Consider the following 13,648-nt stretch of genomic DNA (forward strand, 5'->3'; position numbering starts at 1 on the left):
GGAGCTTATCTTTAAGCGGCACCAGCAAAGCGCTCTAACTGACCTTGGACAACTGAGGGGAAGTGGTGAGGTCCTCGCTGCTGCTGATGCTCGCCTGGCCCACCACCATGGAGAGCTCGGCCAGGCTCCTCTTCTGCAGGGGACTGTCGGCAGTGGGGGGCGTGTAGCCAGGGATGAGGCCCTGGAAATCAAACATCTGGCGCCTATTTACCGGCCATTTGCCTTTCAACACTGCTTCACAGATGTTGTCTAATCGGTTTATCATTACTCGATCCTGGAGGGAGAAGAAAAGTCACACGAAACTGTAACAAAGACCTGGTGAAAATTACGAGATACATACATCCACTGAGAAGCTGAAGAGCAGAAAAGGCTTAAAAGCAGACGGGCAGGCGAAAAGCAAAAGTAAACAAAAAGCAAACAAGCATGGAAATAAACCAAACCCACCAGAACCACCTTACACTGGTGTGAGGTCTGAAGGTGGCCGCAACACATAAGACTCAGCATTTTTCAATTATGAACAGTGAATCACATAAAACGAGAGAATGTTGCATAACCACCACCTCTAAAATGTCCCCGTGTTTTACAAGTAACTGTTGTGTAGGCTAAAGATTGTTGGTGCACGTCAGCAGGTGACAATGGAAGCCTGCAGTCAGCTTCTCGACGCTCTGGTGCTTCAGTCCCCAGGCTGGACCGCAGCCTGTCCCAGGAAGTGGGACATCATTAGCGTCACTATTAATAAAGTTCAGCATTATGAACGGGCAGCAACCTAGGAACACCTAATGAGCGTCAATTTGCATCTCCCACCTATCATCACTTCAAGTTTCACTGAAGCGTGTACTTTAAAAATTTCTAATTACAGCTCTTAGACCCAGTTTCCATAGATTAAAAGCCTGCTACTATGGACCTTTCGGCTTACCTGGGAAGCTGCCTTCTCAACTCAATAAGGGAGACTAGCAAAACAGGGGAAATAAGGGAGCATACAGAGGAAAAAAAAATGTCTCCGATAGTACACTCTTCAGTTAAAAATTTCACATTGTTTCTTTCACAATTAACACTATGGGAGAGTGGCCTGGGGATGAGTCCACGGAAGCCTTTTTTGTGTTGTTTGTTTTAAACCAGACAGCCCTGTTATGGTGATTAGGATGATTATCTCCCCACCCTGAGAAACAGACCCAAATTACATAGGGATTTATTATAAAATTATGCCAGTTAGCCAAAAAAGTAATTTCTACTTTGCTTTTGGTTACAGATAACTGCATTTGGAATTATCTCATAATGTATTCGAGCAAATGGGTCAACGCCCACCCCCTTCCCAGTTCAGATTACAGGGTTCCAAATGTATGAAGTTGTCTTAAATCTGAAAGTTCTGCTTCAGGATTTAAAAAAAAACCAAAACACACAGTTTTAAAGTCCACACAGGTTCCCTCGGGCATTGTTGATGGGATTACAAAATGATACAATGGCTATGGAAAACAGTACAGAGGTTCCCCCCAAAGTTAATAGAACCATCACATGATCCAGCAATACCACTTATGGGTATGTTTCCAAAAGAAATGAAAGCAGGGTCTCAAAGAGACATTAGTACATTTACATTTACAGTAGCACCATAATAAGCTAAGAGGAGGAAGGTACCCAAATATCCCAATGATGGATGAATGGATAAAGAAAATGTGGTGTATACACACGATAGAATATTATTCAGCCTTAAAGCAAAAGGAAATCCTGTTACATGCTTTGACACAGATGGACCTTGAGGACATTACACTAAGTGAAATAAACCAGTCACAAAAAAACTAGTACTGTATGATTCCACTTATATGAGGTATCTAAGCTAAAGGAGCCAAGTTCACAGAAACAGAAAGTAGAATAGTAGTTGTCTAGGGGCAGTGGGGCAGGGGAGTCGACCTACGGGGAAGGAGTTTCAGTCCTGCAAGATAAAAAAAAGTCCTGGGGGGTGTCTTTTACAACAACCTGAAAATATTTAACTCTACCCAACTACACACTTAAAAACAGTCAAGACTGTAAATTTCATGCTATGTGTTTTTTACCACAATAAAAAATTCTTTTTAAAAAAGATTCACACATTTTACTTTGGCAGAGGGGTGAGTCTTTTGAAACAATAATCCATAGACTGTACTAGACAAATAATCTGATTTCCTCCACCCTATTCTTTTTTGGTCACCAAAACAACGACAAAACCCCACCAACCTTAGGCCAAAATGAGAAGGCAAACGTTCTTTCATGAAGGAGCTGAGCTACGGATGGATCTCCATCCTCCATGTAGAATCCGTCTCGGGTCTCATCCCTCGCAGTGCTCATGGAAGCATTGCTCTCTTCATCAAAATTCTTCCCTCTCGAGACAGTTCCTGCTGAGAAATGAGTTAATGTGCATCGCTCACAACCAGCATATCGCTGAAAAGGGAGTGTAGAAAAGATAAGATTTAATATCTGAATGCTGATGAGCTCCATTTTATCGAGTACCTACTACGGCTACAATGGTATTAGGCATGTTACAAATCTTGTCCCTTAAAGCTTGCGAGGGCCCTTTCACGTAGATGGTGTGATTCCTGTTTTACAGATGAGGAAGTAGAGAATTAGGGACGTTACGTCACTAGTCGTCAGGCATCCGGCGAACAAGTCTCGCGGGAGGCTGAATGACAGCCAAGCCTCTGACCCGGCAGACCCTCTGTTCCTCCACCAGGAAAAGGACTAATGCGTTGGCCACAGTTTCGAGCCGCAGCTCCGGCAGAAAAGTACAACGCGGCGCTTCATTTTTCCTTCGTGGCAGGTGCGGCAACCTACCTGGGGCTTAGGAAGAGAACTGGTTCTTCCCAGATTCTACTCCCACCCTTTACTTCGGAATGAAAAATAAAGCATCATTTGTTTTAAAATTGTTAGTGTCTGTAAAACCCTCCTTCTGGGAAGTTAAGTCGTTCGAAATAGCACGCTGACACATCATATCAGAGCACAACGTACATCTAGGCATAACCTGACACTATTCCTTCACAGAAGGAAATGTACAATCATTACCTTTAAAACGACTGGAAAGAAAAAAAAGAGCACCGGTCACATGACAGGAAGACACCTGCGGGGATGGGGTCAGGAGAGGCCTGGAGGGCCAGGAGTTACCTTCGGGCTGGGAAGACTCTTCCGACTTGTCGTCGTCCTCCAGCTTTTCCTCTTCGTCCTCCTCGGAACCCTTTTCCGAAATGGACTTGGGCCCCGTGTCCGCACCGACCTCCACCCCTCTCGGCTCGCTCTTCCCGGCGCCGGGCTCGGCCTCGGCCTCGCGGTCCTGCTTCCGGTCCTTCCCGCCGCCCTCGGCCTCCTCCTCCTCCTCCTTCGCCTCGGCCTCCCCCGCCTCCCCGGCCTTGGCCTCCGCCCCTCCCGCCTTCTCCTCCTGGCCCGGGGCGGTGGCGGCGGCGGGGGCGGCGGCGGCGGTAGCGGGCGTCTGGCCAAAGCCCAGGGCCAGCGCGCTCAGGGCCGGGGCGCCGGCCGCCCCTCGGGTCTGGGCGAAGGTTTTGTGCGCGTCCAGGAAGGAGAGCTCGGGGTCGTTGAGGATGTGGTAGTCCGTGCGGCTGACCCCGTGCTTGGCGGCGCCCACCAACAGGTCCCGGTCATGCCTGCCGCACTCCCACCACTCGGGCAGGTCCAGGCTGGGCTGGCAGAGCCGGAGCCGCTCGGCCAGCTGCGGGTGGCGCAGCACCTGCTCGCGGATCTTCCGCAGCAGCTCGATGCGGTACAGGGTGCGCGAGGCGCGCTCCTCCGTGATGGGCTCGATCGCCGAGGGCAGGTCGGGCGGCTCTGCGGCAGGGGGAGCGCGTGTCACCCGAGGGCGCCCGCCCCGCCCCCGCCCCGCTGTTCCGTGCCCGGCGAACCTACCGCCATCTGGCTTGGCGGGCACGCGACACACCCGCCGGCACATGGCCACGAAGCAGCTGAAGTACTTCTCCAGACTCTCATCGGACTTCTTGTCAAGCCTGGCAAAGGCTCGGAATTGGTTCCAGTCGAACTGTTGTTTCGCCGGGTCAAAAATCACCCCAAACGTGGACACCACGCGGTAGAAGTCCGCCTCTTCCCGTCGCGTCCACCTGTCAGAAAGGAGACGTTAGCCGGACTTGGGCTGCGTAAAAAGGCTTCACGTTTATTACTGCTTTTCCTCGTTGGCCCTGAACTTAATTCACAGGGCTTGTCTCCTTCTGGGGGGGCCGCTTTGACGGCGGTTATCCTGCCTGCGATGCCTGCCTCCCGCGGGTGGAGGAGAGCAGAGGGCAAGGTACCAGGCGCTGGTGCACCCGCGGGAACTCACTTCTGCCGTTTCTCCGATATTATAGCCTCCCTTTCAGCTTCCAGGGCCCGCACTTCCTCCCGGGGCCGCCGTCTCCGCCGGTCGGTCTTCATCAGAGCCTCCTGCCTCAGCTGCTGCCTTTTGTAGCTGCGCTGATAGGCGGTAATGAGCCTGCGCAGACGGGTGGTCAGGGTCGAGGTATTGGGCCAGTACAGCTGGCCTAACTCGGCGCTGCCCTCGCTGTGCTTGCCTGGGGAATCGAAGAGAAGATTTCTGAATGTGTAGCCATAACCTCGCCATACACAGGGTTTCCCAGCCAAAGCAAAACGAGATGACTCGCTAACATTCAAGTGGCAGTGTGGGAAAGGACATCGTAGGCTCTCGTTTTTACAATATAAATAAGGAGCGATGTTAGTGTGGAACTTGTAAACCATTTCTTTCTCAGCTCCTTAGGGGGAAAAAAACCAAGGTCATACGTCAATCGTACATAAAGAAACATACTTTGTGCCGCAAACTACATGATAAGGGTGCCCTCCTGTAATGTGATCATCTTGAACGTAAAAGACAGTCACAAAATTGTGAGCTAATGATCTTACGTTAAGAAAAAAGGGTAGTAGTGTCTCAGTAAACTGGCAGATACTTAACAAATGCCGTTTTTAAGAGCTGTATTTCTAAAGATGCTTCAAAGTTTTCACGACCTGATTTGAAACATAAATATGTAAATTATCTTAATCCAAAAAATAGTTATTTTATCAAAGAAATTCAACAGAATGAAAAACCAAGAATAAACAGGCATTAGAATTCTTCACAAAAGAGGCGAGTCAGCGTAGATGAAGCGGCACTTGAAGACGCCGCCGTGGTGAAGCGGCGGCAGTCCAGCCGCAAGGCAAGGCCTGCACCCCACGCTTCAGCCCTGCTCCCCCCGGCTTTCAGGGAGCCATACCTGGGCCGCGTATTTCCATGGGTTCTTCCTTGTCTTCTGGAGGAGAATTTGCAAATTCCTCAAAAGCAAAGCGAGAAAGAGAAATTATTTTAATTTGGGGTTTTACTTTGCTTTTATCTTTTAAAGAAAAGGCCATTATCTGTAAAGTTTAACAAGTCTTATATGAGCATACAATATTTTACTGGTGCCGTAAAAGTCAATGTACTCAAGTTCTTACATCTATTTCATCCTTGAACGGCGTTCTGGTTGGTTTATATTCTGGGTCTTCATCTTCTCTATCAAATTCTCCCCTATATAAAATTTTAAAAAATGTTTAAATCACACTGATGAGCAAGAGACTGAAGGGAGCCTGGGAAAGAGTAACAACCCGCCTGATGCCACTTTAACTTCTGAGTCTGACATCCAAAGCGACTCTGTCGGTATTCAAATCGTGCCGCCATGGGGGATGGGGTGGGGGTGGTGTGTGTGTGTGTGTGTGTGTGTGTGTGTGTGTGTGTGTGTGTGTGTGTGTGTGTGTGTGTGTGTGTGTGTGTGTGTGTGTGTGTGTTGGGGGGCGGGGGCTTGTCATCATTTGGAAAAGACAAGTTGCAGATTATCTAGATCATATATTGTGTTTAAATAGTCATTATGATATATAAACAGACTACACTGGTAAACATCACTTAAGTCCAAATCAGATGCAATGTAATGCACAGTGCCGTGTAAGAACTGAACCCTGCCAGTAGATGTGACACTGACATAAAGTTTATTAAAATTTTAAAATGTCCTTCTTACCCATCACCGCCATCTGCTAGCATGTCTGTTCCTCTCTGCTCGGCAGCGATGGCCTTGGCATCGGGCATACCAACTCGTTCCAGGAAACACAGCGCGGGGTCAGCTCGCATGGAATTGTACTTCTCGTACCCTGTGCCGTCCCACCGGCCCACAGAGGACACACACGGAAACAACGAAGGCCCATCACTCACAGGATCACGAGCACGGCCACCTCACCCGTGGCTCTCGATTGAGGTGATCATTTTATGTAGGATTTAAACGGACCAGGCTGTAGTAGCCTATTCTATGGAACACTTATCCCCGGGCAGATGTGGAGGGGGAGGAGGGGGCCAGGTTACATTTCAGGGATGCTATCAGAATGACTGCAAATACTAACGGAAAAACAGGTTCAGAATAACTGCAAGATGCCTGGGAAGATGTCTGACCCGATTGTCCCCAAGACCTAATTTTGCTTGGCATTAAAAGGCTTCGTAATGTTCTTCTGTGACCTCTGCAGTGGTCCACCCCACCTTCCCTGGGAACAGCTTCGGTCCTGCAGGAACATGCACCGCCGGCTGAAACATCCCTGTCTACGTCAGGCCAGCGAACCTGTCTTATTAGGTTTAGGATGACGCGTGTCAGTAAGATGACACTGTTCCCTCTATGGTTTTCAGGCTGCAATTTGCTTTCTGACTGCCCGAGTTGACTAGATGGAAGATGGCAGATCCCAACAGTGCACTGCGGGAGGATGATTTTTAGGCTGAGCTCACAAAACACGGCTGTGGTACGGAGGCAGAAGAGCACAATTCAATTAGGATGTGTACTACCACACCCCGCTCCTAACTGCTGTAGAGCCGCAAGCCAAACTGTAATCATGAAAGGTTTTATAAGCCATCATTCTCCCCTTTAGTCAGGCTGGGCTGCTGAGAATACCTCCACGACCTCCAGAGACTCGGGATTATAATCAGGAATCGTTCACTGTATATATCATGCCAGTTCTGCATCCCCAGCCTTTCAAAGTTAACAAGGCTGCATCCCACTCAGGGGAGCCACGAGTTCTCGGCACTGACATTTGTGAAATATTGCTTGGAACAAAGCCCAGGAGGCACTCGTACAGATTAATAGCAGAGGTTAAGCCCACCGTCCACTTTGACACGGGCTGGCAGAGCTCGCAAGGGGAGCCATGCTGGAAGCAAAGTTTAGGGAGAGCTATAGGACAACTTGGCCATTATTAAAACAAATATGGCTTGGGTTTTATTTACAGCCAAGAAAGAAATGTTTTCTTCTCAAATACTCAACAAACATTCAAAAACAGCATCTGATATTTACAGTTCATATTAGATTTTTAGTACAGGAAATGGTAGACGCCAAGAGTCCTTTGGAACTATCCTCATTAATATTATGACTTTGGAAAGAGAATGCAAAGAGCTCTAAGTAAAGACAAAGCCACACGGTCAAGATGTGGTCCAACAGAGACGCCCCTTACCGTGCTTGAACACTCCAATCAGGAGGGACTTATCAGCTTCCTTATCCCACCAATCTGTGGGGACTTCCGCGTGGAAAGGCTCAGGTATCCACACATCAGCTTCACTACAAAGACAACCGTTGACATGATATTTAAAACAAATCCCAGTATTAAAAAAGAATGCCAAGGGACGAACACAACCCGCGTCCCCTTCCCACAAGCACCTGAGCGTCGTGGGGTGGGGCTGGGGGCGGCGTGAGCAAAGGTTAAAAGGGCAGAAGTCGGCCGCGTCCTACCAGGACCAGAGGTGAACTTTACCACGCAGGGCCCCGTTTTAAAGGTCAGCTCAGAACACCGGTCATTTAGTTCACACCTTTTCGTACATCCACACATACATACGAACAGGCTTTTCCCGATTCTCATCACGTCCCCAGGCTGGTAGGGCAAACAACTGCTCTCGAGATGCAAAAAGGAAGAGGCGCCACCGATGGCCGACGGAGGTTCGAGGCGCGCTCCGTGCTGTGTTCTGACCGCCCGGATCATCGCCGAGGGGAACGGGTGAACGTGGGCTCATACCAACCTTGAGTCGGCGCCCTCTAGGATCTTCTCCGCCTGGTCTCCTATCACTTCTTGTCTCAGGTAGTACAGCATGCGGACACGCAGCAGGACCCTGGAGAGGAAGACAGAGGGGGGGAGAAGTTCTTAACTTCAGGACTGTTTGCCAACAGTGGCTTCTGGCAGCTGCTGCTGTTCATCCATCATCCTGCCAAGGCTGATTAGCCATGCTGTATGGTAGGCTTGAAGCGTGACAGATGGTGGCACATAATCACCTCTGTGTGGTGCTTTCTGCTAGCTTCCAGCAGGCCTGCCTGGCAACCGCTCCCCCTGCACAGAGAGGGCCGGAGCTCAGCCCGGCCCGGGCACACTTCATGGAGTCTACCTAGTGCAGCTTGTGAAGTTTAGACACGTAGCCCACCACTGCCTCTGAAGTATCGAAGCGAGTTTGTAAACAACAGAGCAGATGGCTTTCAGTAACTGTTCTGCTTCATTATCTCATAAAACTTCCTCAGCTGCTGCCTTAATACCATTTTTGGAAGCACATCAGAAGTTGTAGGAATCAACGAGATATAAAATCTGGTTTTACTACCTTACAATAAACCCTCAATATGGAATGTCAGGTTTTTCAGATTATACGACTTTGCTTCCGAGAAGGGAAGATGGTGGTGGCAGTGGGTCCTTACGTTTCCCCCTTAAGGAACAGTCACCGTTTTTTATTCCTTCTAGCTTATATTACCTGGAAGCCTAAGTTATAGCTTAACAAGTAATAATAAAACATCACAAAGGAGATGAAAATGTGTCCAAGGCACTGAAGTTCCTAGTCATTTTCAAGGAATCAGTTTTTAAAAACTCATGGAATTCTAGGAACCAGATTTTTTATCTCACTTGATTTCCCTCAATGGCGTAGAGCTAATTCTTTCAATAATGCCCACCTGGTAAATCCCCAAGGCCTGTCTACTCCAAGTCTAGCATCTCCTGCTGGACAGCCCCCAGTGTGCATTCAGGACTCATATCTGAAGACTACGTCCTTGGCCATGAGTAGGTAACACCAAGTGCTACTCCCCTAGCTGGATAATCCCATCATACACTTGCAGGACACTTTACAACCCACGTATCACATTGACTAACACTAGCTCATTTGATCTTTACAATAACTCTATGACAAAGTGGAGCAAGTTACAATTTCCATTTTCACAGACATGAGAACTGAGGCCAACAGAGGACAAGTGACATATCCAAGGTCACAGGGTCACCTTGAGCATGGACCACTCAGAATTAGGCCTTCTGACTCCATCACTTCATAATGTCTCTAGGGACGTGGCACTTGTACTTGAAAATATCAAAATGACAACTAGGGGCGGCTTCACCACGACAGACACTCCTGATCGTACACAGATACCCCGTGACCCGCCTTCCTCTCCACCAACAGGCTGCTCCTGGCCGACCTGGGTTCTTAGCGGGCAAAGTGTGAGGCTGTAAACACCTGAATGCACTCCAAAGTAAGCGACCTTTCTGGATAATTCGTTTTTATTTTTTAAGATTTCTTTCTTTTGATAAGATTAAAAATTGGTTGTGCCACACTGAACCAGCAGGAAGAAAAGTGACAGTGCAGGCCCCCATGGCTGGCACAAGAAGACCCTGAAGACCAGATCTCCTTCCAGAGGATGCTTGGCAAGGCGATGCCCTCCACCTTTAGCTGAATCCTCTTTTATTCACCAAAACTCGGTGCAGCAGCAGTGGCCCTAACGGTTTCTCTCCCTTCGGTAGAAGACAAAGTTTTCTGCCTCATGAGGAATTTTAGTTTTGTGGAGGCTTTTACGAACTAACTGTGAATGTCACCTTTCTTCTAGAGGAAAAAAGTCAAACCAATGCACTGGCAAGCTGAGAGGCCTGGCAGGATAATGGGGTGATGGGAGGTGGCCTCTGACCCTAAGGAGCTTGCACGTGGTGAGTCAGACAGACAGGACTCCTAACAAGTCCCCAGACCTCATTCTCATTTCAGCGGCTATCCCACTGGTGCCCGTTTTCCGGACCAGCATCCGGGCCGGGAGCATGTGTGCACTGAACTGTCCTACCCTTTTCGTCTCCTTCAACTTGAGGCAGTTCCTGTCTTTGTCTCTTGAAACTTTTTTTTTTTTGCGGTACGCGGGCCTCTCACTGTTGTGGCCTCTCCTGCTGCGGAGCACAGGGTCCAGACGCACAGGCTCAGCGGCCATGGCTCACGGGCCCAGCCGCTCCGCGGCACGTGGGATCCTCCCGGACCGGGGCACGAACCCGCGTCCCCTGCATCGGCAGGCGGACTCTCAACCACTGCGCCACCAGGGAAGCCCTATCTCTTGAAACTTTTGAAGAGGACCGGCCAGCTATTTTCCAGGAGGTCCCTCAATTTGGGTCTCATTTTCTCTCTGACTGTTCATCCCAGAGAGGAGATGGAAGAGGCACTGCCGGTTCTTCTCCTGAGACCCAGGGGAGGATGTGAAGAACACTAGTTACATGTCACGTACTAACTTAACTGGGCCGCGTACCCTACAGAGGTCTGTTAGTGACATCAGAGTGGGAAATTAAAAACCGCCACCATCACACTGGGGTCCGGGAAGAGGAGCCGTTGTTCCCACACTAAACCCCTTCACTTACAGTTTGTCTGAATCCAGAGTTCGGAAGGTTATGGACCCCAAGTTCACATAAACCACAAGGAAACAGAAGTTTTCTAATAGCTCTAAGTGGGGCAGGACTTTAGGGAGAACCATTATGCTATGGCAGTAAGAGCAGTTTCTGAGGTGCCAAAAGGGTTTGAGGTAATGGTTTTGAAGACTCAGAAGGGAAAAATTTTGTCAGTCAAAATCCAGCAGTGATGATCAAAGGTTGTCCCTGAAAGCAGCACTGCATTTAAAAAGGGACGAGAACCACGAGTCAGTGCGACCCAGGAGTAGCAGGTGTTCTCCAGGAATTATTTCACTGACGTTTTCGACAACCCTGAGGGGAGGCAGCGTTCCGAGGTGGGCAGGGCTGCTCGCAAGCAAGGGCGCTCGCCACCCCTTAACCAGCTGAGGGACCTCGAGCACCCGAGACTTGGTCTCCTTGCCAGGTAAATGGGGATGAAAGAGCCCGACTTATCCGAGACAACTCAAAACACAGAGTCCACAGGAAGCGCTTGGCGTGCTGCCAGTATTAGGTGCTCAGACTTCTGTTGTTACGATTTAAAAGAGAGGCAGACATTTATTTAAGCTCTAGTTGACGAATACAGAAAGTGGGTCTTTGAGAGGTCAAGGAGCTTGCCCCCAGGTCGCCCAAAGCCAGGAAGGGGAGAGCTGTGCAGCGGTAGCACTCCTCAGCCCGGATACTGAACACGCACGCTCAGAGGACGGGAGGAATCAACACACGTGGATGCTGGTGTAACGTGTCGGCAGCTCACAGAGCTCCAAGCGATGAAATGAATTCGGATCTAGTATCCTTCAATTATGTATAATCAGGTTCTGGGAGTAAAGATAAGGAATATGATTCTAAGCTCAGAGGTAAGACGAAAGGACCCGGTAACTGAGGCATTATGAAGCAAAAAATACCACGTGAACTCCGCAGCCGCTCGACTGAAAGCAGTCAGTTGAAGGCGGGATCATATAAAGTTAACCATAATTCTCTAATACACGTTGGTTAAAACTTAGTTATCCACAACGTCCGCAGCAGCATCATTCACAACAGTCAAAAGGTATCAGCCTATGTATAACTGATTCACTTTGTTATAAAGCAGAAATGAACACACCATTGTAAAGCAATTATACTCCAATAAAGATGTTAAAATAAAGAAAAAAAGTATCAGCCAACCCAAGTGCCCACTGATGGATGGATGGATGGATAATCAAGTGTGGTCTATACGTACAATGGAATATGGCTCAGCCATAAAAAGGAACGAAAATCTGGCACAAGCTACAACACGGATGAACCCTGAAAACATTGGGCTAAGTAAAACAAACCAGATACAGCAAGGCAAATATTATATGATTCCACTTATGAGGTACCTAGAATAGGCAAATGCACAGAGACAGAAGGTAGAATGGTGGTTGTCAGGGGCTCCAGGGGGGAGAAATCATTTAAGAGGTACAGAGTTCATATTAAGGTCAACAAAAAGATCTTGGGTAGAGACAGTGGTGGTGAGGACACAGCAATCTGAGCATCATCAGTCCCAGTGAGCTGTTCACTTACAAAGAGTTAAAACAGTAAAACTGTGTCATGCGTCTTTCACCACCCCCAAAAAAAAAAACAAAAATCAGTTGCCTAAAGGCAGGCTGCCACGTGACTTGGCATCACGTTTCAAGAAAAGCAGTAAAGCTGTACCAACACAGTAAATACGGTATAACAGTCTTACTGATATGTATCTAGTACACACACATACTTCAGCACACGCGTGTTTAAGAAGCAGAAGGCTCGCCAGCTCCCCACGCCCGCCCTCCCTGACGTACTTGTTGCAGTGGTGTTTCAGATGCTTCTTGTAGCTGTCCTCCTGGAACAGGGCGTCTGGGTTGCAGCCGGCCAGCCAGTCAGCGTCCTGCACCACCGGGTGTGAGCTCTGGGCTTTCACCTTTTTGCCCTTCCGGCCCCTGGGCACCGGGGCTGATAAACCTACAAGCAGAGTAGTCATGATAACCATAACAATAGAAGCTCTCCACGACCCCGGTTACGGCATCAGGGTCAGGAATCTCCGTGGAAGGCAGGGACACACGGGGTCTGGGACACGTCCCGAGCGTCCCGGCAGCTCCCTGGGAGCCCGCCGCACGAGGCGCGACGCTGACCCACCGGAATGGTTGACCAGGGCTCGCGTCTGGCCGTCGGCCGTGGGCGTGATCAGATCCCAGATGAAGCTCTTGATGTTCTCGTCCCCCCTGTAGTGGTGGAGGCAGTACACGAGGACAGTCCTGCAGATGGTCTCCACGTCCTGCTCGCTGAGCTGCCGCTTGTAGCGGCCGTGGGAAAGGATGTCTGTCCAGCGCCCCCAGCTGCAAAGCAAACATTCACATGCTGACGGTGCCTCTGGGTGTAGACGTGCGGCTTTGGTTTCATGGTCAGGTGGCAGTGTTAGGAGAGCCTGGGTCAAAACTAGTGACCTCTGACATCAGGTTAGAGTGAGGCAATCCAGGGCGCCGTTACCACCCGGCCGCGTGTTCACTGCGCCTTCCCAGCTGAGACCTGGAAACCCCCTGCTCCGCTTCACGCGGGCACGGTTCGTACTTTCCGAAGCTGACCCACCATTTGAGATGGAAGGTGACGAGAGTGACTACCCCAAATCAGGGATGCACGCGGCTAAAGGTGCAGCTGCATCCATTCACCTCCAAGGGACGCCCTGATAATTAACGAGAGGCCATGAAAGGTCTCCCTTTGACACAGGGGTGCTAGGTGCCAAGTACAAAAGTGCTCCCAGGTCCTTGTGTGAAACGGGGAGAGAGGACCGTGGACAGACCTACACGTGCAGCGTACAGGCAACGCTGCGTGAGCGTGCCCTCCCCGGGTTCCAGGCGCTCAAGGCAGGAACCAGCCTCCCCGCGAGGGGCACAGTTCGCCCCGCGGCCCCGCCTCTGCCCCGCCTGGTCCTCCCGGCTTCAGAGAAGTTTCCCCAGTTCCTCAAATCGCCTTCGGACACACGGCTCTTTCT

The 13,648-nt window shown here is 49.7% G+C and overlaps 1 protein-coding gene across 4 annotated transcripts in view; it reads right to left on the reverse strand.

The window, feature by feature from the left end:
* CHD7 (chromodomain helicase DNA binding protein 7) overlaps positions 1 to 13,648 on the reverse strand; it is a 181,491-nt gene that overhangs the window by 8,710 nt on the left and 159,133 nt on the right. For 2 of the 4 annotated variants that reach the window (XM_082601628.1, XM_082601629.1), the window contains exons 22-32: positions 12,796 to 12,995; positions 12,462 to 12,621; positions 8,030 to 8,119; positions 7,471 to 7,574; positions 6,006 to 6,135; positions 5,449 to 5,521; positions 5,232 to 5,289; positions 4,310 to 4,538; positions 3,130 to 4,091; positions 2,209 to 2,369; positions 44 to 274 (exon numbers count right to left, since the gene is read on the reverse strand). In XM_082601628.1, the coding sequence (XP_082457754.1) occupies positions 44 to 274; positions 2,209 to 2,369; positions 3,130 to 4,091; positions 4,310 to 4,538; positions 5,232 to 5,289; positions 5,449 to 5,521; positions 6,006 to 6,135; positions 7,471 to 7,574; positions 8,030 to 8,119; positions 12,462 to 12,621; positions 12,796 to 12,995 (2,398 nt within the window). The remainder of the gene's footprint in view (positions 1 to 43; positions 275 to 2,208; positions 2,370 to 3,129; positions 4,092 to 4,309; positions 4,539 to 5,231; positions 5,290 to 5,448; positions 5,522 to 6,005; positions 6,136 to 7,470; positions 7,575 to 8,029; positions 8,120 to 12,461; positions 12,622 to 12,795; positions 12,996 to 13,648) is intronic. The other 2 variants (XM_082601631.1, XM_082601630.1) reach the window with 2 other exon arrangements.

Source organism: Mesoplodon mirus (genome assembly GCF_964341445.2).
Source record: "Mesoplodon mirus genome assembly, chromosome: 16".
Classification (NCBI taxonomy): Eukaryota; Metazoa; Chordata; class Mammalia; order Artiodactyla; family Ziphiidae; genus Mesoplodon; species Mesoplodon mirus.